Source organism: Sarcophilus harrisii, chromosome 1 (genome assembly GCF_902635505.1).
Source record: "Sarcophilus harrisii chromosome 1, mSarHar1.11, whole genome shotgun sequence".
NCBI lineage: Eukaryota > Metazoa > Chordata > Mammalia > Dasyuromorphia > Dasyuridae > Sarcophilus > Sarcophilus harrisii.
The window spans coordinates 668,496,979-668,518,213 of record NC_045426.1 but is presented as its reverse complement, the minus strand read 5'-3'; the positions used below and the strand labels follow the sequence as shown (position 1 = coordinate 668,518,213).

The 21,235-nt window shown below is 43.0% G+C and overlaps 1 protein-coding gene across 1 annotated transcript in view; it reads right to left on the bottom strand.

The window, feature by feature from the left end:
* Positions 1 to 2,431: 2,431 nt before the first annotated feature.
* Positions 2,432 to 21,235, bottom strand: part of IQCN (IQ motif containing N) — a 45,754-nt gene continuing 26,950 nt past the window's right edge. The window contains exon 2 of the mRNA XM_031948212.1: positions 2,432 to 11,225. Coding sequence (XP_031804072.1) covers positions 2,544 to 11,225 — 8,682 coding nt within the window. The 3' untranslated portion in view covers positions 2,432 to 2,543. The remainder of the gene's footprint in view (positions 11,226 to 21,235) is intronic.

Genomic DNA, 21,235 nt, shown 5'->3' with positions numbered 1-21,235 from the left:
AATCAGAACAAAAGGGAAAACCACGAGAGGAAAAAAACATTAAAAAAAAAAAAAGAAAAAAGTGAACATAGAATGTGTTAATTTACGTTCAGTCTCCAACTTCTTGTTCTTTATGCTGTTTCATGTCTTAATTAAATGCTTTCTTACTATGAGATTTCTATATGACTCGTAAGTTTGGTTAATGGAGTGTAGTAGATAGATGCTTGAACTGAGCATTGTATAGTTGGTTCTCCAAAAGAGTCACTCTGATCCTAGGAATAAGTAAGACGTTTCAGAATTACGGAGGATTCCTGGTCCCTAGACCATAGTTTTACTGGGTGATCTGTAACATTAAAAGAAATCCTGCAGACACATCATCCTACCTTGGAGAACAAGCAGGGGCTTGAATGGTAAACTGGGACTCACAACTGAGGTTCCATCATTGGACCTGTCTTTCTGGCAAAGAGGGTAGGTAAGGAATAGATGCTATTGTCACAGTCAATTTTCCTGTTTTGTGATGCACCTGTCTTACATGGGCAGTGGAGAGGAAAGACTAGTGCATGAGCCTTCCTTACTCATTGCCCAGGTCCTTCCAAAGAGGCAAATGACTTATTGTAATCTTAGCTTAGATCACCAGGGGGCACTCTGAGCTCAGACTACCAACACTTTACCTCTCACCCCCTCCATGTACAGATTTAGGTTTCCAATTTGCACATATGTGCACATACTGGGAAGCATTCTCTACCTCCTTGGATTACTCGCATGAGTTCTATTCAACTAGGCCCAAAATTTAAAATGGAAAGCCAGTTGGGGTCCTCTTTAGACTATCCCAAGACCGACTCCCCACTCACATTTGCCTGCTGGGTTCTTTTGGTAATGACTACCCCAAGTAGAAAGCACTCTGTGACTCTGCACTCTGATATGTTTACTATCTCCAATGGCCAGAGAATGAACACAATTAGCCCAAAGCTAAATCATTTACTGAAATAGCAAATAGAACAGTCACAACAAAACATTGCTTTCCCAAACCTCTCTCCAATATATTTTCTGATAGAGGCACAGCCATCGGTAATACATGAGGCTAAGGAAATTTCTACCTCTGATCCTACAGAATTCTACAGCACCTTAGCTTGGGCAAAACTCTGTTGTTCCCCATAGGCTTATTTTTCTTCCATAGCTCCTCTCTCTGCAACTGCTCTCTCCTGAGCAAGGTACTTTCTCTGCAAGGGTGTACTGGAAAAGATTTACCAACCAGCTCTCCCCAAGGGAAATATAAGCACAGCACACTATAAAGCTTAAGTTTCATTATTAACATTTTCTCTGTCACTTTCTTAAATCGAGACTAGGAGTCAGCAAACTATAGCCAGGAGGCCAAACCAGCTTAAATAGGAATGGGAAAGGGAAGAAGTAAAAAGTACATGAAGTTTCTACATGTCATTGACTTAGATTTTGCAGCTGGTCCATTGCCTCTTCATTGTGTTCTCTCCTGGACTGCCCTTGTGACTTGTTCTCCTATGGATTCTTCAAAGCAGTATAGTGTCTTGTTTTAAAGTGTCCACTCAATCATGAACTGATCCAATCATTCTGGAGAACAATGTGGAACTATGCCCAAAGGGCTATCAAACTGTGCATCCCCTTTGATCCAGCAGTGCTACTACTGGGAATATATTTCAAAGAGATCATAAAAAATGGAAAAGGACTCACGTGTGCCAAAATGTTTGTGACAGTCGTTTTTGTAGTGGCAAGGAACTGAAAACTGAGTGGATGCCCATCAGCTGGGGAATGGCTGAATAAATTGTGGTATATGAATGTTATGGAATATTATTGTTCTGTAAGAAATGACCAGCAGGATGAATACAGAGAGACTTGGAAAGACTTACATGAACTGAGGCTGAGTGAAATGAGCAGAACTAGGAAGACATTGTGCACAGCAACAGTTAGTGATGATCAGCTATGATAGACTTAGTTCTTCTCAGCAATTCAGTGTAACTTCAATAAACTTTGCATAGAAAATGTCGTCTGCATCCAGAAGGGGAACATGGACACTGAATGCAAATCAAAGCATACAATTTTTTTTCCCTTCTCATGGTTTTTTCCTTTTGTTCTGATTTTTCTCTCCCAATATGGCTCATATGGAAAAATGTCGAAAATGAATGTACATGTATAGCTTAAAAAATAATAAAAGTGTCCACTCGGAGGGATCATTGATGAAAGTTTGCCCTATGGCACTTAATGTTTGCAGTTTCTAGCACCCACCCTCCTGTATTTCTAGGAGCCAACTGGCACTGCTTGAGTGGAGTTACAGGAGTTTGCAAAGGCAATAGGTTGTCTAAGCAGGTGCTATGTGGAGCCCCCATTCCTACCTTGCCCTCAGGTACCCTAAAACCTTTTAGGAACTCTCATTTTCTCCCACTTAGCCCAACCCTAACAGCACAGACAGCTTTAGATCAAGACACTGGAAGGCTTTATTAGTTCATCCCAAGAAAGACTTGCTTTCCAGAGCCACCTTTCTCCCATCACCCCCAGCCCACGCCCACCCTTCGGAGTGCAGGTGGATCGACCGTCTAGCCTAGGGCCAAGGTAGGAGTCAGGAGCATGACTTTCTCGGTGAGATTTTTGCGGGTGATGCAGCCCCTCCAGGAAGCTTGCAGTCTGATGGCTGCTGCCTGCTGCCTACTCAGGGCCTGCCGAGCCTGATAGCCCCTCCAGAGCGCCTGGATCAGCACTGCTGCCTTCAGCTGGTCGTGCAGCAGGCGAGATCTCTGGATGGGCAATGAGCCCGCCCTCCGCCCGCGCAGGTCCTCAGGACCTTGGCCCAGGCCATGGAGCATCCTCGTTTGGAATGTGTGCTGGCAGATGTGGCAGGTCCTGGAGTTGGGCTGCGTGAGCAGGGCCAGGCAGGTGGGACCATTATGAACCTTCCTCTGTAAGGCCTGGCAGAGGGCACAGGACCTTGGCTGGCAGGAGTGGAAGCAGCGATGGGGCAAGATCTGCTTGTCCAGGCTTTCCCATTCTGCCTCTGCGTCCCCCATGAACCTCTGATTCATCAGCCTCTGGCGGGTTTGGAAGCTTCTCCAGAATGCCTGGATCTTGATGGCTGCTTTTATTTGGCTAGCCAGAGCCTTCCGAACCTGGAAGCTCTTCCACCTGGCCTGGATGAGGGTGGCTGCCATGTGCTGGTCCTTCAACTGCCTGCGGGCTTTGTAGCCCCGGAAGGCTCCCTGGATCACTGAGGCCGCCTTATGCTGAATGGCCTCTACTATTTCTGGTGGCCAGCTGGGGCCTTCCCTTGGAGAAGGGGTTTCTTCCTCTGGACCTGACCTGGACCGCTGCTGCACAACACAGGGATTTACCTTTTGGGTCATGAGCCCCCAAAGCCCATTTGGCACGATTCTACTGGCCCCGGGTTCCTGGTTTACACTGGCCATATCTGCTTGTTGTGTGCTCGGTGTCCCGGGGCTAGCCGGGTATTGTGGAGGCACTTCGCTCATGGATCTCCCGTAGATCAGGGCCATTCTACTAGAAGATCCCTGATACAATCCACTAGCCATAGATCCTGGGGTCCCCCCGGTTTCTGGGAACCTCTGATAGATACTTGGTGTGACCCCACTAGCCACAGATTCTTGGCTTGGGGCTACTCTTAATCCTTCACTGGCCGCAGAGCCCCAGTTCACGCTCGGGGTCTTGCCACTGACTATGTACCCTTGATGCGTCCTCGGGCTTCCCCAGCCGGCTGCGCGTCCCTTGGTCACCCCTGGGACACCTCTGCCGGCCGTGGCTCTGTGATGTCCGAGAGGGGCTATCTCACCACCTGCAGACCCCTGATGTGTGCTCTGGGCTATGCTCCTGCTCACGGAGATCCAGCCTGCCTCTGGGACCACCGCAGTGCTCAAGGTTCCCTGGAGCGTACTCGGAGCCATCTTGCTGTCTTCTGGTCCCCACTTCTTACTTGGGACCACGGTCCTGGCTGGAAATCCCTGCTCTTCACTCGAGGTGACTTTGCTGGCTACAGATTGTTGACCTTCACTTGGGGTTAAGTTCATAGGTCCCAGACTTAGACCTGGAATTGCCCCATTGTTCACAGAACCCCAGCTCAGAGTCTGGACTGCTCCCCGTGGCAGGGATCCTTGCTGCACATTTGAGGCTACCCTGTAGGTCACAGATCTCAAACTTGATTTGGAGGCTACCCTGCCACCTAGGAATCCCTGCTGTGCTCTAGGTGCTACTGCATTGGACATGGAGCCCCACCTTACATTCTGCATTGCAGTGTTGCTTTTGGATTCTTGACTTGAAATCATCCTATTGGTCCCAGATTCTTGGCTACTTGGGGCTACTCCACTGCCTCTGGAACCTTGAAGTGCACTCGGGGCCTTTGGTTCCTTATGTGGACTCGGAGCCGCCCCACTGACCATTGGTCCCTGGTGTACGGAAGGAGTTGCTCCACTGGCAACAGATTTCTCCTTCACCTTCTGTGTTGCCTCGCTGGATCCAGATGTCCAGTGTCCACTGGGGACCATGGATGATTGATGTGTATTGGGAGCCCCATCTTGATTTACGGGGGGAGCTATCCCTGTGGCCACATTGGGGTCCTCTCTACTGGGCATAAACTTGTAGAATAGACTTGGTACCAACTGGTTGGCTGTTAAACTCCATTGTACTCCTGGGGACTCCGGTTTGGAGACAGGTCTCTGATTCACATTTAGAGTCACCTCATCAAACAGAAATCCTTGTTTCATAGCTGGAGTCTCTCCGCTGGCCATAGAACCTTGATTCATCCCTGGGTCCTCCCCACTGGGAAAAAACTTTTGTAATAGACCTGGAACCAGTTGTCTGGCTGCTAATCTCCAAAGCACTTGTGGAGACACTGCTTGGGGCACGGATCCTTGGTACACAGCTGGGGCCGCTCCACCAGCTACCAATTCCTGACTCATGTCTGGAATGGCTTCACTGACCACTGGTCTCTGAGGCCCACTTGTGGCCACCCCACTGACCTCAGGTCCCTGAGGCAGACTCGGGGCAACCCCACCAACCCTAGAGATCGGGAGACCATTTGAGGCCATCCCGCTGACCACAGATTCCCTATGCACAGCTGGGACCACTCCCCTGACCGCAGTTACCTGAGGCACACTTGGGATCCCCTCCCTGACTGCAGACTCTTGTTGCCTACTGGGGGCTACCTTGCTGACCACAGATCCCCAGGGCACATTGAGGGACACCTCATTGAACCTGGGTTCCTGGTACATATTTGGAGGCATTTCAATGGCTCTGGCTCCCATATGCCCATCCGGGGCTAGCTCGCTGATCCGGGGTCCCCAGTGCACATCGGACACCCCCTCCTTGACTTCAGATGGCCAGTGCATACTTGGGGTTAGTGCAGTGACCCCAGATTTCTGATACGCAGTCCCCTCATTAACTCCTGGTTTCCTGTGTGAACTTGGAATTACATCCTGGGACAGATTTGGGCCCACCCTGTAGCTCTTGAACTTCTGGACTTCATGGGATTCTACCTTTGTGATCATGGAGTTGTGTTGTGCATTTGTGTCTTCCTGAGCAGCTCTAACTTCCTGGATGTCACTTTGCCCCTCTCCAAAGATTGAAGAGCCCAGAGGCAGGCTTAGGGACGCACCTTTTGCCATGGATTTGTGTAGATTGGCTAGAGGGTCCCTGGAATTATTTGAGGTGCTCTTAGTAGGCATATGTTTCTGATACATATTTGGGGGTACTTTCATGATTGCAGAATCCCAGGCTGTGCCTGAATCCACCCTAGGATTAATGGATTCCTGATATAGATTGGGGGGTACTCCATTAACCAAAGACTCCTGATGCAGACTGGGGACAACCCCTTGTAGACTCAGGGCTATCTCATTGGCCAAGGAAGCCTGATATAGACTCGGGCCCACGGCACTGACCCCCGACTCCTGGTGGAGACTCTGGGTCATTCCTCTAGTAGTGGACACCTGGTGTATGTTAAGTTCTGACTTGTTGTCCCTAAACACCTGCTGTATACTCGAGGTTAATGCACTAACCATGGACCCCTGGCATAAAGTAGGGGACAACTTACTGGTCAGGGATACGGGATATAGATTTTGCTCCATCCTACTGGCCACAGACATTTGGCGTAAAAGGGGGGTCACCTTACTGGCCTCGGGCTCCTTATACAGATCTGAGGGAGCCCCACTGGGCATGGCTGTCTCAGGTCCACTCTGAGCCACTCTACTGGTCTTTGCTACCGGATGTGGACTTGGAACCACGCCCAGATACGGAGACATGGGTCCCTGCTGTAGGCTTTTCGTGTCCATCCTGTTCCCCAGCTGTTCACTTAGGTGCACACTCAGGGCCAGAGAGTTGGGTTTCAAAGTGTGTTGCAACATTGAACCAGTGGTTTGGGCCAGCTGGTGGAAGTCTGGGACGGGTAGCCTAGAATTAGCCGCCTGGGAGAGACTTAGCACTGCCCCACTGGCCAGCTTGGAATGTATCTCATTGGTCATGGAGCTCCAGGACAGATTTCTGGCCAACCTATCTGGAGCCAAGTTTTCTTGTGGATCCAGAATCCCAGTTCCTATGGGGGACCTGCATGCACTCTGACCTAAAGCACTGGCCACAGATGCCTGATACAGATTTGAAGTCACGTCCCTGATCATGGATGCCTGGTGGAAGCCTGGGAATATGTCACTGATCACTGAAGCTGGATATAGACTGGGAACCAGTCCACCAGCCACGGGCCCTTGCTGTAGGGCTGGGGTCACCCCATGAGCCACAGACGTTTGGGGTAACCTTGGCTCTATGCCACTGACCAAAGGCTCTTGGGATAGACTTGGGGCCATTCTATTGCCCCCAGTCATCTGGGACATATTTGGGGATATAGCAGCGGTCATAGATCTGTGATAGAGACCTGAGGGTACCCCAGTGATTATAGATACTTTGGAGAGAGTTGGGGTAACTCCACTAGCTACCAAGGCCTGGTTTAGATTTGGAATTCCCCTGTTTTCCATAGATCTCTGGGAACCACCGGCCTTAGGCCCTTGATGTAGAGCTGAGACCTCACTGGCTACAGATGGCTGGTATAAACTTGGGGCCGTCTCACTGTCTCTAGGATCCTGAAACTGACTTGGTACCCCTCTGCTGGCTCCTGAGACTGGACATAAGCTTTGAGCCACTCCTTTGATTACAGATACCTGGTGCAAACCTGGAGTCATCTCACTGACCCCAGGTGGCTGCTGCAAGCTTAGAATTACCCCACTGGCCATGGGTCCCTGGGGTAGACCCGGCGCTATCCCGCTAGTCCTGGATGATTGTTGTAATCTTGGGGTCACCTCATTAGGTACAGATGGCTGCTGTGGGCCTGGCTTGACCCCGCCAGTTCCACTTTCCTGGGGCAAATTTGGTATCTCCCCCCTGGCCTTGTCCAGAGTGGAGACCACTTCATAACTCTGCAATAGACTTTGGACAAGTTCACTGGCCACCGTCCCCTGAGACAGATTTGGGACCATTCCGCTGGCCATGGACCCCCAGGGCAGGATCGAACCCAGGCCGCCAGGTGGGAATATTTGGTGGATACTTGGCCCAGCTCCTGCGTTGATTTCAGAATCCTGATGAAGGCTGGGGGTCACCCCCCTAAGCAAGTTTCTCCAGGGGAGACCCAAGGTCACCCCACTGGTTCTGTTCCCCGGGGCCAGACTCGGAGCCACTCTATTGGCTATAGGCTCCTCGGGATGATTTAGACTCACATTGACATCGCTGCTGTCCACAGGTAGCAGTGTCTCTTGGGAGATTTTCTGCCAAGTGTTTTCCCTTGAGATGACAACTTTTGATGATGGGCCAGGGCTTACTGAGAAGACGGTTCGCTTTGTCTCTCCCACATCCACTTGACTTGTGGCTTGCGGGACCCCACCTCCCACTTCCTTTAGGGAGGGGCTTGAAGCAGCTCCTATATCCAAAGGTCTTGCCATGGCTGCCAAAACACCCTGGGATAAAACCTGGCTGAGGACCGTACTCAACTCCCCCTGGGAGAGGGCTTGGTTGAGGGCAGCCCTCTCATCTTTGGTCAGGGCTTTGTCTAGGGCTTCCCCAAGCTTCCCTTGGGACATGGCTTTGGTCACCTCTGCCCGCAGCTCCCCCCGGGAGAGGACCCTGGAAACACTTGTTCCCAAAGCCCCCCGAGACAGGGCTTTAATCAACACCGGCCCCAAAATCCCTTGAGACAAAGTCTTGGCCATGCTAGGGCCCAATACTTCTTGGGACAAGGCATTGGTTAAAGCTGCTCTCACCTCTCCCTGACACAGAGCCTTGGACAGCACAGTGCCCAGTTGCTCCTGAGAAGGCTTAGTCTTGGCCACTTGGGACTCTTCCACCTCATTCTCTTCATTTTCCATCTCTGGAACTGCCATCATTCCTCCCTGCTCTTGGAAAGCCTGAGCTTTGCTCATGTCCATGTCTCTCCAGGATAGAAATTTGGATAGGAGTGACCCCATCTGTACCTGCAATGGTGTCTCTGTCCCTGTGGTCCCTAGTTGGACTTGGGATGGGACCTGGGTCTCCAGATATGGCTGAGGTAGACCGTGGGCCATCTTGATCTTCAAATCGCTCTGAGATGGGACTTGGATTGCCTTAGCTTCTAAGTATTCATGGGATGGGACCTGGGTTGCCTTGACTTCCAGATGTGCCTGAGATGGGGTCTTGATCACTCCAACTATAGAATGTGTCTGGGAAGAAGACTTGCTCATCCTAGATGTGGAATAGACCTGAGAAGGAGCCTTGGTCACCTCAGCTGTCAGATGGGACTGGAATGGGACCTTGCTTGCTCCTGGTGACAGAGGCTCCTTGAACAAGACTTTGGCTACTCCAGTTGTGGAGTGTGCCTGGGTTGGGACCTTGGTCCCTCCAGGTGCCAGATGTAACTGGGATAAGGTCTTATTGGCTCTAGCTATGGAGTATTCTTGGGTTGGGGCCTTGGATACTCTTGCTGGATGTTCCTTGGATGGAGCCTTGGATGTTCCAGCTGTGGCTTGTGCCTGTTGTGGAGCTTTAATGGCTATAGCTGCCAGATGTGACAAGGATGGAGCCTTGGTTGTTCCAGCTGTGGCTTGTGCCTGTTGTGGAGCCTTAATGGCTCCAGCTGCCAGATGTGACAGGGGCAGAGCCTTGGCTGTTCCAGCTGTGGGTTGTGCTTGGTATGGAGCTTTAATGGCTCCAGCTGCCAGATGTGACAGGGGTGGAGCCTTGGTTGTTCCAGCTGTGGGTTGTGCTTGGTGTGGAGCCTTAATGGCCACAGCTGCCAGATGTGACTGGGGTGGAGCCTTGGTTGTTCCAGCTGTGGGCTGGGCTTGGTGTGGAGCCTTAATAGCTCCAGCTGCCAGATGTGACAGGGGTGGAGCCTTGGTTGTTCCAGCTGTGGGCTGGGCTTGGTGTGGAGCCTTAATGGCTCCAGCTGCCAGATGTGACAGGGGTGGAGCCTTGGTTGTTTTAGCTGTGGGCTGTGCTTGGTGTGGAGCCTTAATGGCTCCAGCTGCCAGATATGACAGGGGTGGAGCCTTGGTTGTTCCAGCTGTGGGCTGGGCTTGGTGTGGAGCCTTAATGGCTCCAGCTGCCAGATGTGACTGGGGTGGAGCCTTGGTTCCGGCTGTGGGATGGGCTTGGTGTGGAGCCTTAATGGCTCCAGCTGCCAGATGTGACAGGGGTGGAGCCTTAGTTGTCCCAACAGTGGGTTGTGTCTGGTGAAGGATCTTGTTGGCCACAGCTGCCAGATGTTCCTTGGATGAGGTCTTGGTTGCTCCAGCTGTGAGTTGTTCATAGAGTAGAATCTTGTTAGATACGGCTGTCAGATGTGTGGTCTTGGTAATTTCAGATGCTGGATATTCCTTGGATGAAATTTTGGTTAATCCAGCTGCGGGATGTGTCTGGGCTGGAGCCTTGCTTCCTCCAGCTGCCAGGTGTTCTTTAGATGAGACCTTGGTTGCGCCAGCTGTGGTATGTGTCTGATGTAGGATCTTGTGGACTACAGCAGCCAGATGGGATTGGGACGAGACCTTGCTTGTTTCAGATGCTGGACATTCCTTGGAGGAGACTTTGGTCACTCCAGCTGTGGAGTGTGTCTGGTGCAGGATCTTGTGGACTACAGCTGCCAGATGTGACTGGGATGAAGGTTTGGTTGTTCCAGATGCTATGCATTCCTTGCATGAGACTTTGGTCAATCCGGCTGTGGGGTGGGTCTGGAGTGGAGCCTTGGTTCCTCTTGCTTCCAGATTTGTGTGAGATAGGACCTTGGTCAATTTAGTTGAGAATTGGGAATGGGATGAGGTCTTGTTTACGCCAGCCACCAGATTTGCCTGAGATGGGTCCTTAGTCGCTCCGTTTATGCGTTCTTGCAAAAGGCTCTTGGGAAATCTAGCTGTGGATTGTTCCTTGGATGGAATCTTGACCTCTTCCGTTGTAGCATATATCGGAGAAGAGGTCTTGGCTGCTTTATCTGTAGAATTCATTTGGGATTGGACTTTGGTCTTTCTATTACTGAAATATCTATGAGGTTTGGAGGGCTCAGATTTAGCCCCTTGCAAATCTTGGGACTGTGTCCAGGATACTTTGTTCCCTAAATATGACTGGTTAATTTTCTCAGTAACTGGAATGTCCTCCTTGGAGGAGACTTGTGTCCATCTGTCCACTGTACTCTTTGGAGGATGGAGCCCAGTAGTAGAAATCCCTAATCTCTGCTGATGTAAATGAACCAGTGGTCTCCAGGGCAGCTTATGGTCCTTACTAGTCTCAGTGACTGTCTCAGAAGTGTTCTGTGGATAAGAAGTCCCTCTGAAGGCCTGGACCCGCTCCTGGCCCATGTGCTCCAGGTCCTGAGCAGACTGCAGATGCTGATGGACAGGAAACGGATGCCAGGCATTTGGAACGTTCTCCATTGCCTTGTTTGTCTTTAGCTCTATAGACATCTGCTGTCGAAGATGGTGACCTCGCCAGGCTGACTGGATGACTGTGGCTGCTTTAGTCAGCATCATGTCCATCTCATCTACCAGCACATTACTAAAAGGCTGGGCTTTGGAGTTAAACCTGAGCATATGGGGCTCGAGATAGTAAGCGGGAATCTGATGGTAAATATCATCCGGCAGCTGAACCTGGATGGCTTGAACCTTTTGGATCGACAGGGGCTTAGGAGGATAAGAGTCTTGGGTGTGGTTTAGCCCTTGACTTTTGGGTTGTCTTGACTCCTTTATATTTTTGGTAAACTGGGAAGTCAGCCTTGCCTAGAAGAATGTGTAATAATAATCATATTAATGTCAGACATTTAGATTTTTGGTTTAAAGAACACTTTATAGGCATCATCTCATTTCATCCTGACAACCTCATGAGGTTTGTTCTATAGGAACTGCATTCATTTTATGAATTAGCAAACTGAACTGGAAAGAAACTAAGTGAAATATTCTCACACAGATATTAAATGCACAACTCCACCAACAATGCATTAGTGTAGTTTTCCCATATCCCCTCCAACATTTATCATTATTTTTTCTTGTCATTTTAGAATGGATCACTGCATGTCACTCTTACCATGCACAATGTTCTTCTGGTTTTATTTCATTTTATGTAAGTTCATGTAAGTCTTTCCAGATTTTTTTCTCAAATCAACCAGCTCATCATTTCTTATATCACAATAGTATTCTATTACATTTACACACCACAACTTCTTTATCCATAGCCAGCTGATGGGCGTTCCTTCAATTTCCAATTCTTTACCACCACAAAAAGAGTCACTATAAATATTTTTGTACATATAGGTCCTCTTCTCTTGTCTATGATCTCTCTGGGATACAGACATAGTAGTACTATTTCTGACTCAAAGAGTATGCACAGTTTGATTACCCTTTGGTATAGTTTCAAATTGTCTCCAGAATTACTGGTTCGGGTCACATCCCAATTTTTCCACATCTTCTACAACATTTATAATTTTCCTTTTCTGTCAAATTAGTCAATCTGACAGGTGTACACGGGTACCCTCAGAGTTATTTTAAATTGCATTTTTCTATTCAATAGTGAGTTAAAGCATTTTTATATTAGTATAGATAGCTTTGGTTACTTCATCTGAAAATTGTTCATATCCTTTGATCATTTATCAATGAGGGAATTACTTGTATTTTTATAAATTTGATTCCGTTCTCTATGTGTATGACAAATGAGACCTTTATCAAAGACACTTGCCATAAAATTGTTTCTCAGATTTCTGCTTTCCTTCTGATCTTTGTTGCATTGGTTGTGTTTGTGGAAAACCATTTCAGTTTAATATATTATATTGTAACATTGTATCATTGTATCAGAAATGCTGTTAGAAAAATAACCTTTTTAAATCTGAGTGCTATTGGATTATGAATTAAGCTCTTAAGATATTTGAAAACAAATACTTAACAAAGTATATTTTGTTTTAAAATAGATAATAATGTTGCTATAATAAAAAGTGAATTTTCAACTGAAAACTTTTGACTGTCACATACAAGAATTATGAAAATGTGTAGAGTGGTTTATAGATATAACTTCAATACATTACTATGTCAACTATCAGGAATTTGCCATATGTCTGAAACACCAGAATGTAGTTAGTTTTAATTTAAAGAAAAAATAGAACAAATGAAATGTTAACTGCAAGGAAAACCTAAGTAAAGCTATTCCAGCTCTAAGTTGTGTTTAGTGAAATTTTGCTATTTCAGGTAAAAACTGTTGGGACTATAATTTACTATTGTTTTGAGTTTTGATTAAAGGAATGTTTGTCTGAATTGTCTTGAAGGCAGTAGTAAAACATGCCATGTACTGCAATCTGAAAACTGCTAAACCTGGGTATCTGCTTTGTATGGTATAAGATAAGAGCCCCTTGACTCAGATTTTCTGATATACTATTATCCTCTCTGAATTTCCTATTCCCTCATCTGGTTAATCCTGAGCCTTGCTTTTGATACCCTGTGACCACACGATTGGTCGTCAGAAATGATTCATGCCTAGACTCAAACAGAGATAAGGGAGGGTTTTTTTTTCCCCTGTAATGGTATACTTCAAATCAGTCTGTGCCCGTGAGGGCACAAACCTTGACATTTCACTATGTCCCTTCTTTTTCTTTTATAGCAAATTTCTATAATAGGGGCACTTAAGTTGTAGAAGTTTTCTTAAGTATATTATTAAATCTATTAATTAATAAATTGATACTGGAACATATCTAAGTTTTTTAAATAAGATGTTAAGTATGAAAAATTTAATAATTTTAATCTGTTTGTGGTCAAATTATAATATAGGAATACCTTCCAAAAGGAGGAATTGGACCAAGTCATAAAACAAAGGTACAATGTAAAAGTTTTCTAATTAAATGGAATAGTTAATTTTGAGAAAACAACAGGATTCAATTTTTTTCTCTAAGAACTTCACATATATGTATGCATATACATATATATGCATATGATTGGCTTCTAAATGTATCTTGTATAGAAATTCAGCCTTTGAATATGTTTTAGATTCTAAAAAATTAAGTAAATTAGTATTATTAAGTAGATTAAGTATTTTACATAGAATATTGATTAATAATTAAAGTACAGAAAGTGAAATTTTCTTCCATTTTTAAAGTATGTCTGCTAATTTTGAAAGACAACAGGTTTTGTTTTGTAATTAAATCCTTTTGAATTCTTCTATTGGGTATAGGATTTAGGTAAAGATAAAAACAGCAAATAACACAAAAAACACCTGACATTCTCGATTGGCTAAGATGACAGGAAAAGAGAATGAAGAATGTTGGAAGGCATGTGGGAAAACTGGGACACTGATACATTGTTGGTGGAACTGTGAATGGATCCAACCATTCTGGAGAGCAGTTTGGAACTATGTTCAAAAAGTTATCAAACTGTGCACACCCTTTGACCCAGCAATGTTACTACTAGGCTTATATCCCAGAGAGATCTTAAAGGAGAGAAAGAGAACCACATGTGCAAAAATGTTTGTAGTGGTAAGGGACTGGAAACTGAATGGATGCCCATCAGTTGGTGAATGGCTGAATAAATTATGGTATAGGAATGTTATGGAATATTATTGTTCTATAAAAAACAACCAGCAGGATGATTTCAGAGAGGACTGGAGAGACTTACATGAACTGATGTTAAGTGAAATGAGCAGAACCAAGAGATCATTATACATGGCAACAACAAGACTATACAATGATCAATTCTGATGGATGTAGCTTTCTTCAACATTGAGATGATTCAAACCAGTTCCACTTGTGCAGTAATGAAGAGAGCCATTCACACCCAGAAAGAGAACCATGGGAACAGAGTGTGGACCACAACATAGCATTCTCACTCTCTTTGTTGTTATTTGCTTGCATTTTTTCTTTTTCAGTTTTTCTTTCTTCTTCATCTGATTTTTCTTGTGCAACAAGATAACCATAAATATGTATAAATATATTGGATCCAACATGTATTTCAACATATTTAATATGTATTAGACTACCTGCCAGCTAGGGGAGGGAGGTGGGAGGAAGGCGGGGAAAATTTGGAACAAAAGGTTATGCATGAGTCAGTATTAGAAAAATTACCCATGCATATACTTTGTAAATAAAAACCTTTAATTAAAAAAACCCTGACATTCTCTAAAGTTATAGATTTGAAGAATCAAATTATAGAGATTGTACTATATGTTAAGTCTTGTTACTGGCAGATTTTGACAGAACTATCTAGGAACCGCTAAAAGTGATATGGACCAGAGAACAGAGGTCCTTCAAAGCTATCCTGAGAAGGAACTCTATCCTAGAATTCTATTCTATTCTAGAATGTGCAAGAAAAGATTTCCAGGAAAAGACTTATATATACTGATGCTAAGTGAAGTGAGCAGAACCAAGAGAACATTGTACACATTAACAAGATTATGTGATTATCATCTGTGATGGACTCAACAATGAGGTGATTCAAGACAATTCCATAGGCTTTGTGATGAAAAAGTATTATCCACATGTAGAGAGAGAACAATGGAGACTAAATGTGGATCAAAGCATAGTATTTTCACCTTTTTTCTGTTTGTTTGCTTGCTTGCTTGCTTGTTTTTTAAAATTTCTCATTTTTCCCCTTTTGACCTGATTTTTCTTGCACAGCGTGATGAATACGGAAATATGTTTAGATTTACACATGTTTAACACATATCAGATTGTTTGCCATCTTGGAGAGGAGGAGGAAAGAGGGAGAAAAATTTGGAAGACAATGTTTTGCAAAGGTAAATGTTGAAAACTATCTTTGCATGTATTTGAAAAAACAAAATAATTAATTAAAAAAGAAAGAAAGAAAGATTTCCAGGAACCAAAGACATCATGAGATATCTGAGACTCAAAATGTGTTGATTATTGAGAGTGGGTTACTAGGATAAAGAGACTTAATGTTAGTTCATATTGATAATTATTATATTATTTCTTTGTCCTTTTGTTTCACAGTGTTCATATTTAAGTTTTTATGGTTACGTTGGTGATATATAATTTTCCCTTTTCAAAATTAGTTTGTTAGCTCTCTAAGTAGTTTGATACATAATCTGTAATTCTGATTCTGGATATATGAAAAACCTTATAAATTTGGCTTATAGATGAGTGATCTAATAGGGGGAGTGGATTGCCTATTGCCCCACAAATCAAAAGAGGGAAATCGAGAAAATTGGAAGAATTGAAGGGATTAGAATAGCAACTGTTTAATCGTTTTTTAGTTTAATTAGTTTAATCAAAACTGAGTGAAACACACTAATTTTATCTTGTGACTCAGTTCTGAAGATAGCACACTTCCATTTCTAATTCAATTCCAGAAGTCCAACTTCTGTCTTGTGAGAAAACTTTATTCAGCTGTGGGAATTGGAAGAAAATTTTATTGCATTGTTTGAACCACTTGTATGACTGGGAAGCTGAGCCACCTGTATCTATTGCTTACAGACTCAACAAAATGTATTAGTTCCTAATCTTTCCTCCAGTTGGAAATCAGATTACCTGATGTATTGTTTCTCTTTAATTAATTGGTCTTATTTGACTAAGTATTTTTTGGTTATATAAAAGTCTGCCTTCCCTTGTATTGGAGGTCTAACCATTAGCTGAGAAAGGGGCCTGGTCCCTATTTGTTTGGCATGCATTGCTTAATAAATTGATATTCTTGGAAGACTATACTTTTGTTTCCTTAGTCAATTCGTATTTCACTCCACATGAGACCAGCTGGAGGTAGGCCCATGGAGAGCGGCACAATGACATCATCAAAGACATCCAGCCCTGTTGAATCAGTTAGGAATTGATACTCCATATGTCTGTCTTGATCATGTATGTTCTTCAGGTATGCTGACTGAACATTTTCCCTGTATGGGGGCCCTTTCATGAATGTTCCTTAGATGTATCCATTTTTGTTATTAATGTCTTTATTTGTAGAACTGCGTGAATTGGGTTTATAAGAGAAATGTTCTATTGCTATTTTATTTCTATACTATTTCATGAAATATCTTTAGTTTGAATTAATTGTGTCCCCAGCCAACTCATAAAAGTAAACACATTGCTAGGGGTTCCCAAACTATAGTGGGGTTTTTTTCCTTTTAAAATTATTTACTTATTTTAAACAAATACAAAATAGGAAAAGAAAAATGTTACCATGTGCACAGGCAGAACATAAGAGAGAATTCAAAACATAAAGCAATAAATTTCCATTTCAAGAAAGCCTGCACTTTTTAAATACTACATCTTGTGTTCAGAGCTGTCTATCTTTCTTTCCTTGTAGGTTTTCTTTTGTTCTCTGTTGTACATGGTTCACTTTATTATTTTTTTCCCCTTCCTCCTCTCCTCCCCCCTTCAAAAAAAAGCATTAAGTACTTTTATATTTATATGTTTATATATAGGCACACATACAGCTATACAGATGCACAAAACATGTATGCATACATATACATAAATGTCTACAATTATACACATACATATGCATACATATTGATATGTATCTATGTGAGACTATTTTATGCTTTTTTATTCTCTATTTTTCTGAAGGTAAATAACATCTTCCTTTATAAATCCAAATCTTTCTATATTTTTCTAACTCTACCAACTTACCATTTCCTACACCACAGCAATATTCCTTAAACTGTCTAGTTATTTTAAATAGTCTAAAACAATACTGATTGCTGTGGCTGACATATAGTTTCCCTATCTTTCTCTTGTGAATAAATTTATTTTAGTTTTAACTTTGTCTAAGATCATGATTATTACCTCTGCTTTTTTTTTGACATAATAAATTCTTCTCCTGATTTTTATTTTATGTTTGTGTATATCCTTTATTTTCCTATCTCTCCTAACTTCCCTGTTTTATTTCTACCTGCTATCTTTCCCTTCTGTTACTTATTATTTCCCTCCTAGTATTCCTATTACAAAGATCTAATACCCCGTTTTATACATTACTATCCTATTTCCTCACTCTCTTATTTCTTTACAAATTGAGAAAATTTTTATTCCATTTTAAAAGTAAATGTTTTATCTAAAAATCCCTCCCTTACTTTTTATCCCTCTTCATCCTCCTGCCTTCTTATATTTAGAAGACTTTTATATCTATGTATGTATATGTATGTATGTGTGTAAGTATATATGTATTAAGATTCCTCTTTAACCCCTTCCTGATGAGAGTAGGGGTCTGAATTTGGCTATGATATTCCTGTAGGTTTTTCTCATAAGAGCTCTTTCGATGATAATAGGTGATTTTTTTTTCTATTTTTACTTCCCTTATTATTCTGAAACTTCAGAACAATTAAAAAATATTCCCTGTATTATTGTATCAAGGTTCTCCATTTTCATCATTGCTTTCAGGTAGTCTGATAATTCTTATGATTTCTCTTCTTGATATAGTCTCCAGATCAGTTGTTTTTCTTATGAGATATTTCACATTCTCTTCTATTTTAAAATTCTTTATATTCTGTTTTATTATTTCTTGATCTCTTGTAACTTTGCTGATTTCCCCTTACCCAATTTTAATTCTAGGCTTATGGTAGGTGACCCCACATGCATGTTGGGGTTGTCCTTGGGGTTCTTCACCTTCATATCATCTGCAAATATCCTTCTGGTTAGTCTTCCTAACTCAAGTCCCACTCCAGTCCATTTTCCATTCAATTGCCAAAATGACTTTCCTGAAGTGCAGATAGCCAGTCATTCCTCTATTCAATAAGCTACAATGGATCAAAAATAAAACCTTCTTCTTAGCTTTTAGAACTCTTCACAGCCTAACCCATTCCTACATTTCTAAACTTTTTACATCTTATTCTTCTCCATATAATACTCTATGATAGTGACATTGTTCTTACTGTTCTTTCTGTTCTTCAAACAGAATCTACCAATTCTTCCTCCTTTGTACCATCTACATCCCATTCATTCGACATCAAAGGATGGAACCAGGAATAATAGGTTAAGTTGAAGCAAGACAGATTTTGGAAAAATGAAAGGAAAAACTATCTTTAAAAAATTTGACTGAAGTTAGGACAACCTGAATTCAAATCTGGCCTCAGACACTTAACACTTCCTAGCTGTGTGACCCTGGGCAAACTTAACCCCAATTGCCTCAGCAAAAAAAAAAAAAAAAAAAAAAAAAAAAAAATCCCTGTTTCCTCTGTGCCAATTTGTTGAAATAGTTTTTTTTTAAATTAAATACAAAAGAAGTTCAAAGATTCCATGTTAAAACCTCTCATCAAATGAGTCAACATGTAAAGCATTTTGCAAACCCTAAAATGCTATGCATTGTCATTTATTATTGTTATTATTAATCTAGAGGTGTAGAAAAGAAAAAAAAAAGAATATTCCTCTGAAATAATAAAATTTTGGTTGATGGTCCACTCGTCTATATGAATACCCTAAAAGTCTTAGTCCTGTTTTTGCCATAGGGTCTCAAGTTCAGCTGGCACAGCTTTCCAGGAGCTGTCTCACCTTTGATGGCAAAGTACTTTGGTATTATGGTAAGCGGATGCAGCTGCGGACACATTGCCACTTGGAACCCTGACAGCTCTCAGTTTCCACTTTTCTGCTCCCAGTCTCACAGGGGGATAGAATGAACTGAGAATCTTCATCCAGGGGCAAAATCCATGAAAAACAAAAGGTAATAGGTCTGTCTCTGACTTCTTGGTGTTTTTACCCATCCCAAGTTCTCAGTTTCCCTGGTAGCAGCCATCAGAATCCTTCCTGAGTCTACAGAGCTGCAGAGCCCATCATGCTAGGCGAGGATGATTAGAGGGAATATTTTCAATTACCTTTGTGGAGGTAGTAAAGCCACAGATGATGAAATCAAGCCATCCCTATATGTGGCTAAAAGGCTGTGAGATGAGGAAATGGCTGATGAATTGGAAGCAAAGGACATCAACACATAGATTGAAGTGTCAAATGTAAGAGGAGGTTGTTGTCGGGGAGAGGAATATTTAATTCCTTGAGAAAAGAGGAAGGTGAGCAGATAACTGTTACTGGAATCTGAATACTAACCAAGAAGGGATTTGAATACAGTTATATTTAGGGATGGGTCAACCTCCTCAGATGAAAGGCTGGTGAGTGGCAATGATAGGGAAGGTTTGGAAATAGCAATGAGGAAAAAAGCATTTCTTTTTTCTACTTCTCCTAACCTAATGTGTGACAGACATGAGAAAAGGTACGACCAACACAGAAAAAGATAGCCAGGAATACCCTGTCTTTTTTTTGGATCCAGGTTTTTGGGATGGCAAAAATATAGAAGGAAATAACCATTTATTAAACCCCTACAATGTTCCAGGCACTATGTTGAGAGCTTTACAAATATTATCTCATTTGATCCTCAGAACAACAACACCTGAGAGATAGGTGTTATTATTTTTTACAGTTGAGGAAACTGAACCTTAATACAGTTAAATGACTTGCTCAGGATCACTGAGTTAGGAAGTGACTGAGGTTATATCTGAAACCAGCTCTTCCTAAATCTATACCCAGTTAACCACCTAATTACCACTTAGAAGTATAAGAAGAAGAAGAATATATAACAGAACAGAAGCTCCGTGGAACGATGGAAGAGGAGGACATAAAAGACTGGAGGAGGGTATAGGGCTCCCTATATATATGAGTGTAAGGAGTGGTAAGAGAGCTTCTTTCTCTTTGGCAACCCAGGTGGACCCTGGATCACTGGGATTCTGAATAGAGGGGAAAACTGGCTTGGGACGACAGGAGATTGTCACATTCTTTCCAATAGCAATGGTCTAGATCTCAGCTCAGAATTAATTTGATTATTATTCTCTAAATAAGAATAAAATATTATTCTGAATAATAATAATATTTTTCTGAATAGAAGTGGAAGTAGGGTAGCACTAGGGAAATGGGTTCAGAAAGGACCCTGTATTATCTTGGCCACAGCTCTAATCTCCATGTGATAGTAAAAAGTAGGGAGTCAGATGCTATGGAAAGAGAAGCCATTGTTGGTTTTCAAGGAATTGTAAAAAAAAGAGAGATTTAAAGGTAGAAGGGAACCTAGAGCTCATCTAGTCAAGTGCCTTTATTTTCCAGATGGGAAGTTCTACAAAGAAAATGTGACTTTCCCAGGATCATACAAGTAACAAGCTCAAGGTTAGAACTCAGTTCCTCTGACTTCAAACCCACTACTCTTTCCATTTTTCAGAGTTGAAGGCTGGATGGTTTGCTCATTTTTCTAAACATTAGTCAAGGGCAGATCTGGCTCAGAGCGGCTCAAATTTTTATTTTATTTTTTTCCTACTAGACTTTTTCAGCTCAGTTTAGGATTCTCTGAGCCTTTGCTATTACTATTAGGCAGCTAGATAATACCTGGACTCAGAAACACTTGAGTTCATATTTGACCTTGACACTATGTAACCTTGGGAAGTCTCTTCACTCCGTTTGCTTTAGTTTCCACAACTGTAAAATGAGCTAAAGAAGGAAATGGCAAACCACTCCAGTATCTTCGCCAAGAAAACCCCAAATGTTGTCATGAAAAGCTGGCAAAAACTGAACAACAAATTGCTTTGGCTATGTCCCTCACTTGTATTAGCAAGAAAACATCTTACATTTGCTCCTAGTCATCTATGGCTATTGTTACGTTCTCCTCTCAATCCCCTTTCTACTCAGGATTGGTCTCATGCATCCTCATTCCAACCTCACTTCCAAAAAACTAAACCCAACACCCTCCCCCATGTATTTCATGAAAACCTGACTCCCACTATTAAAGAGTTTTGTTTTGACCTAAGCATGATGGTCACTATAAACCTCAAGAGGGGCTCACCA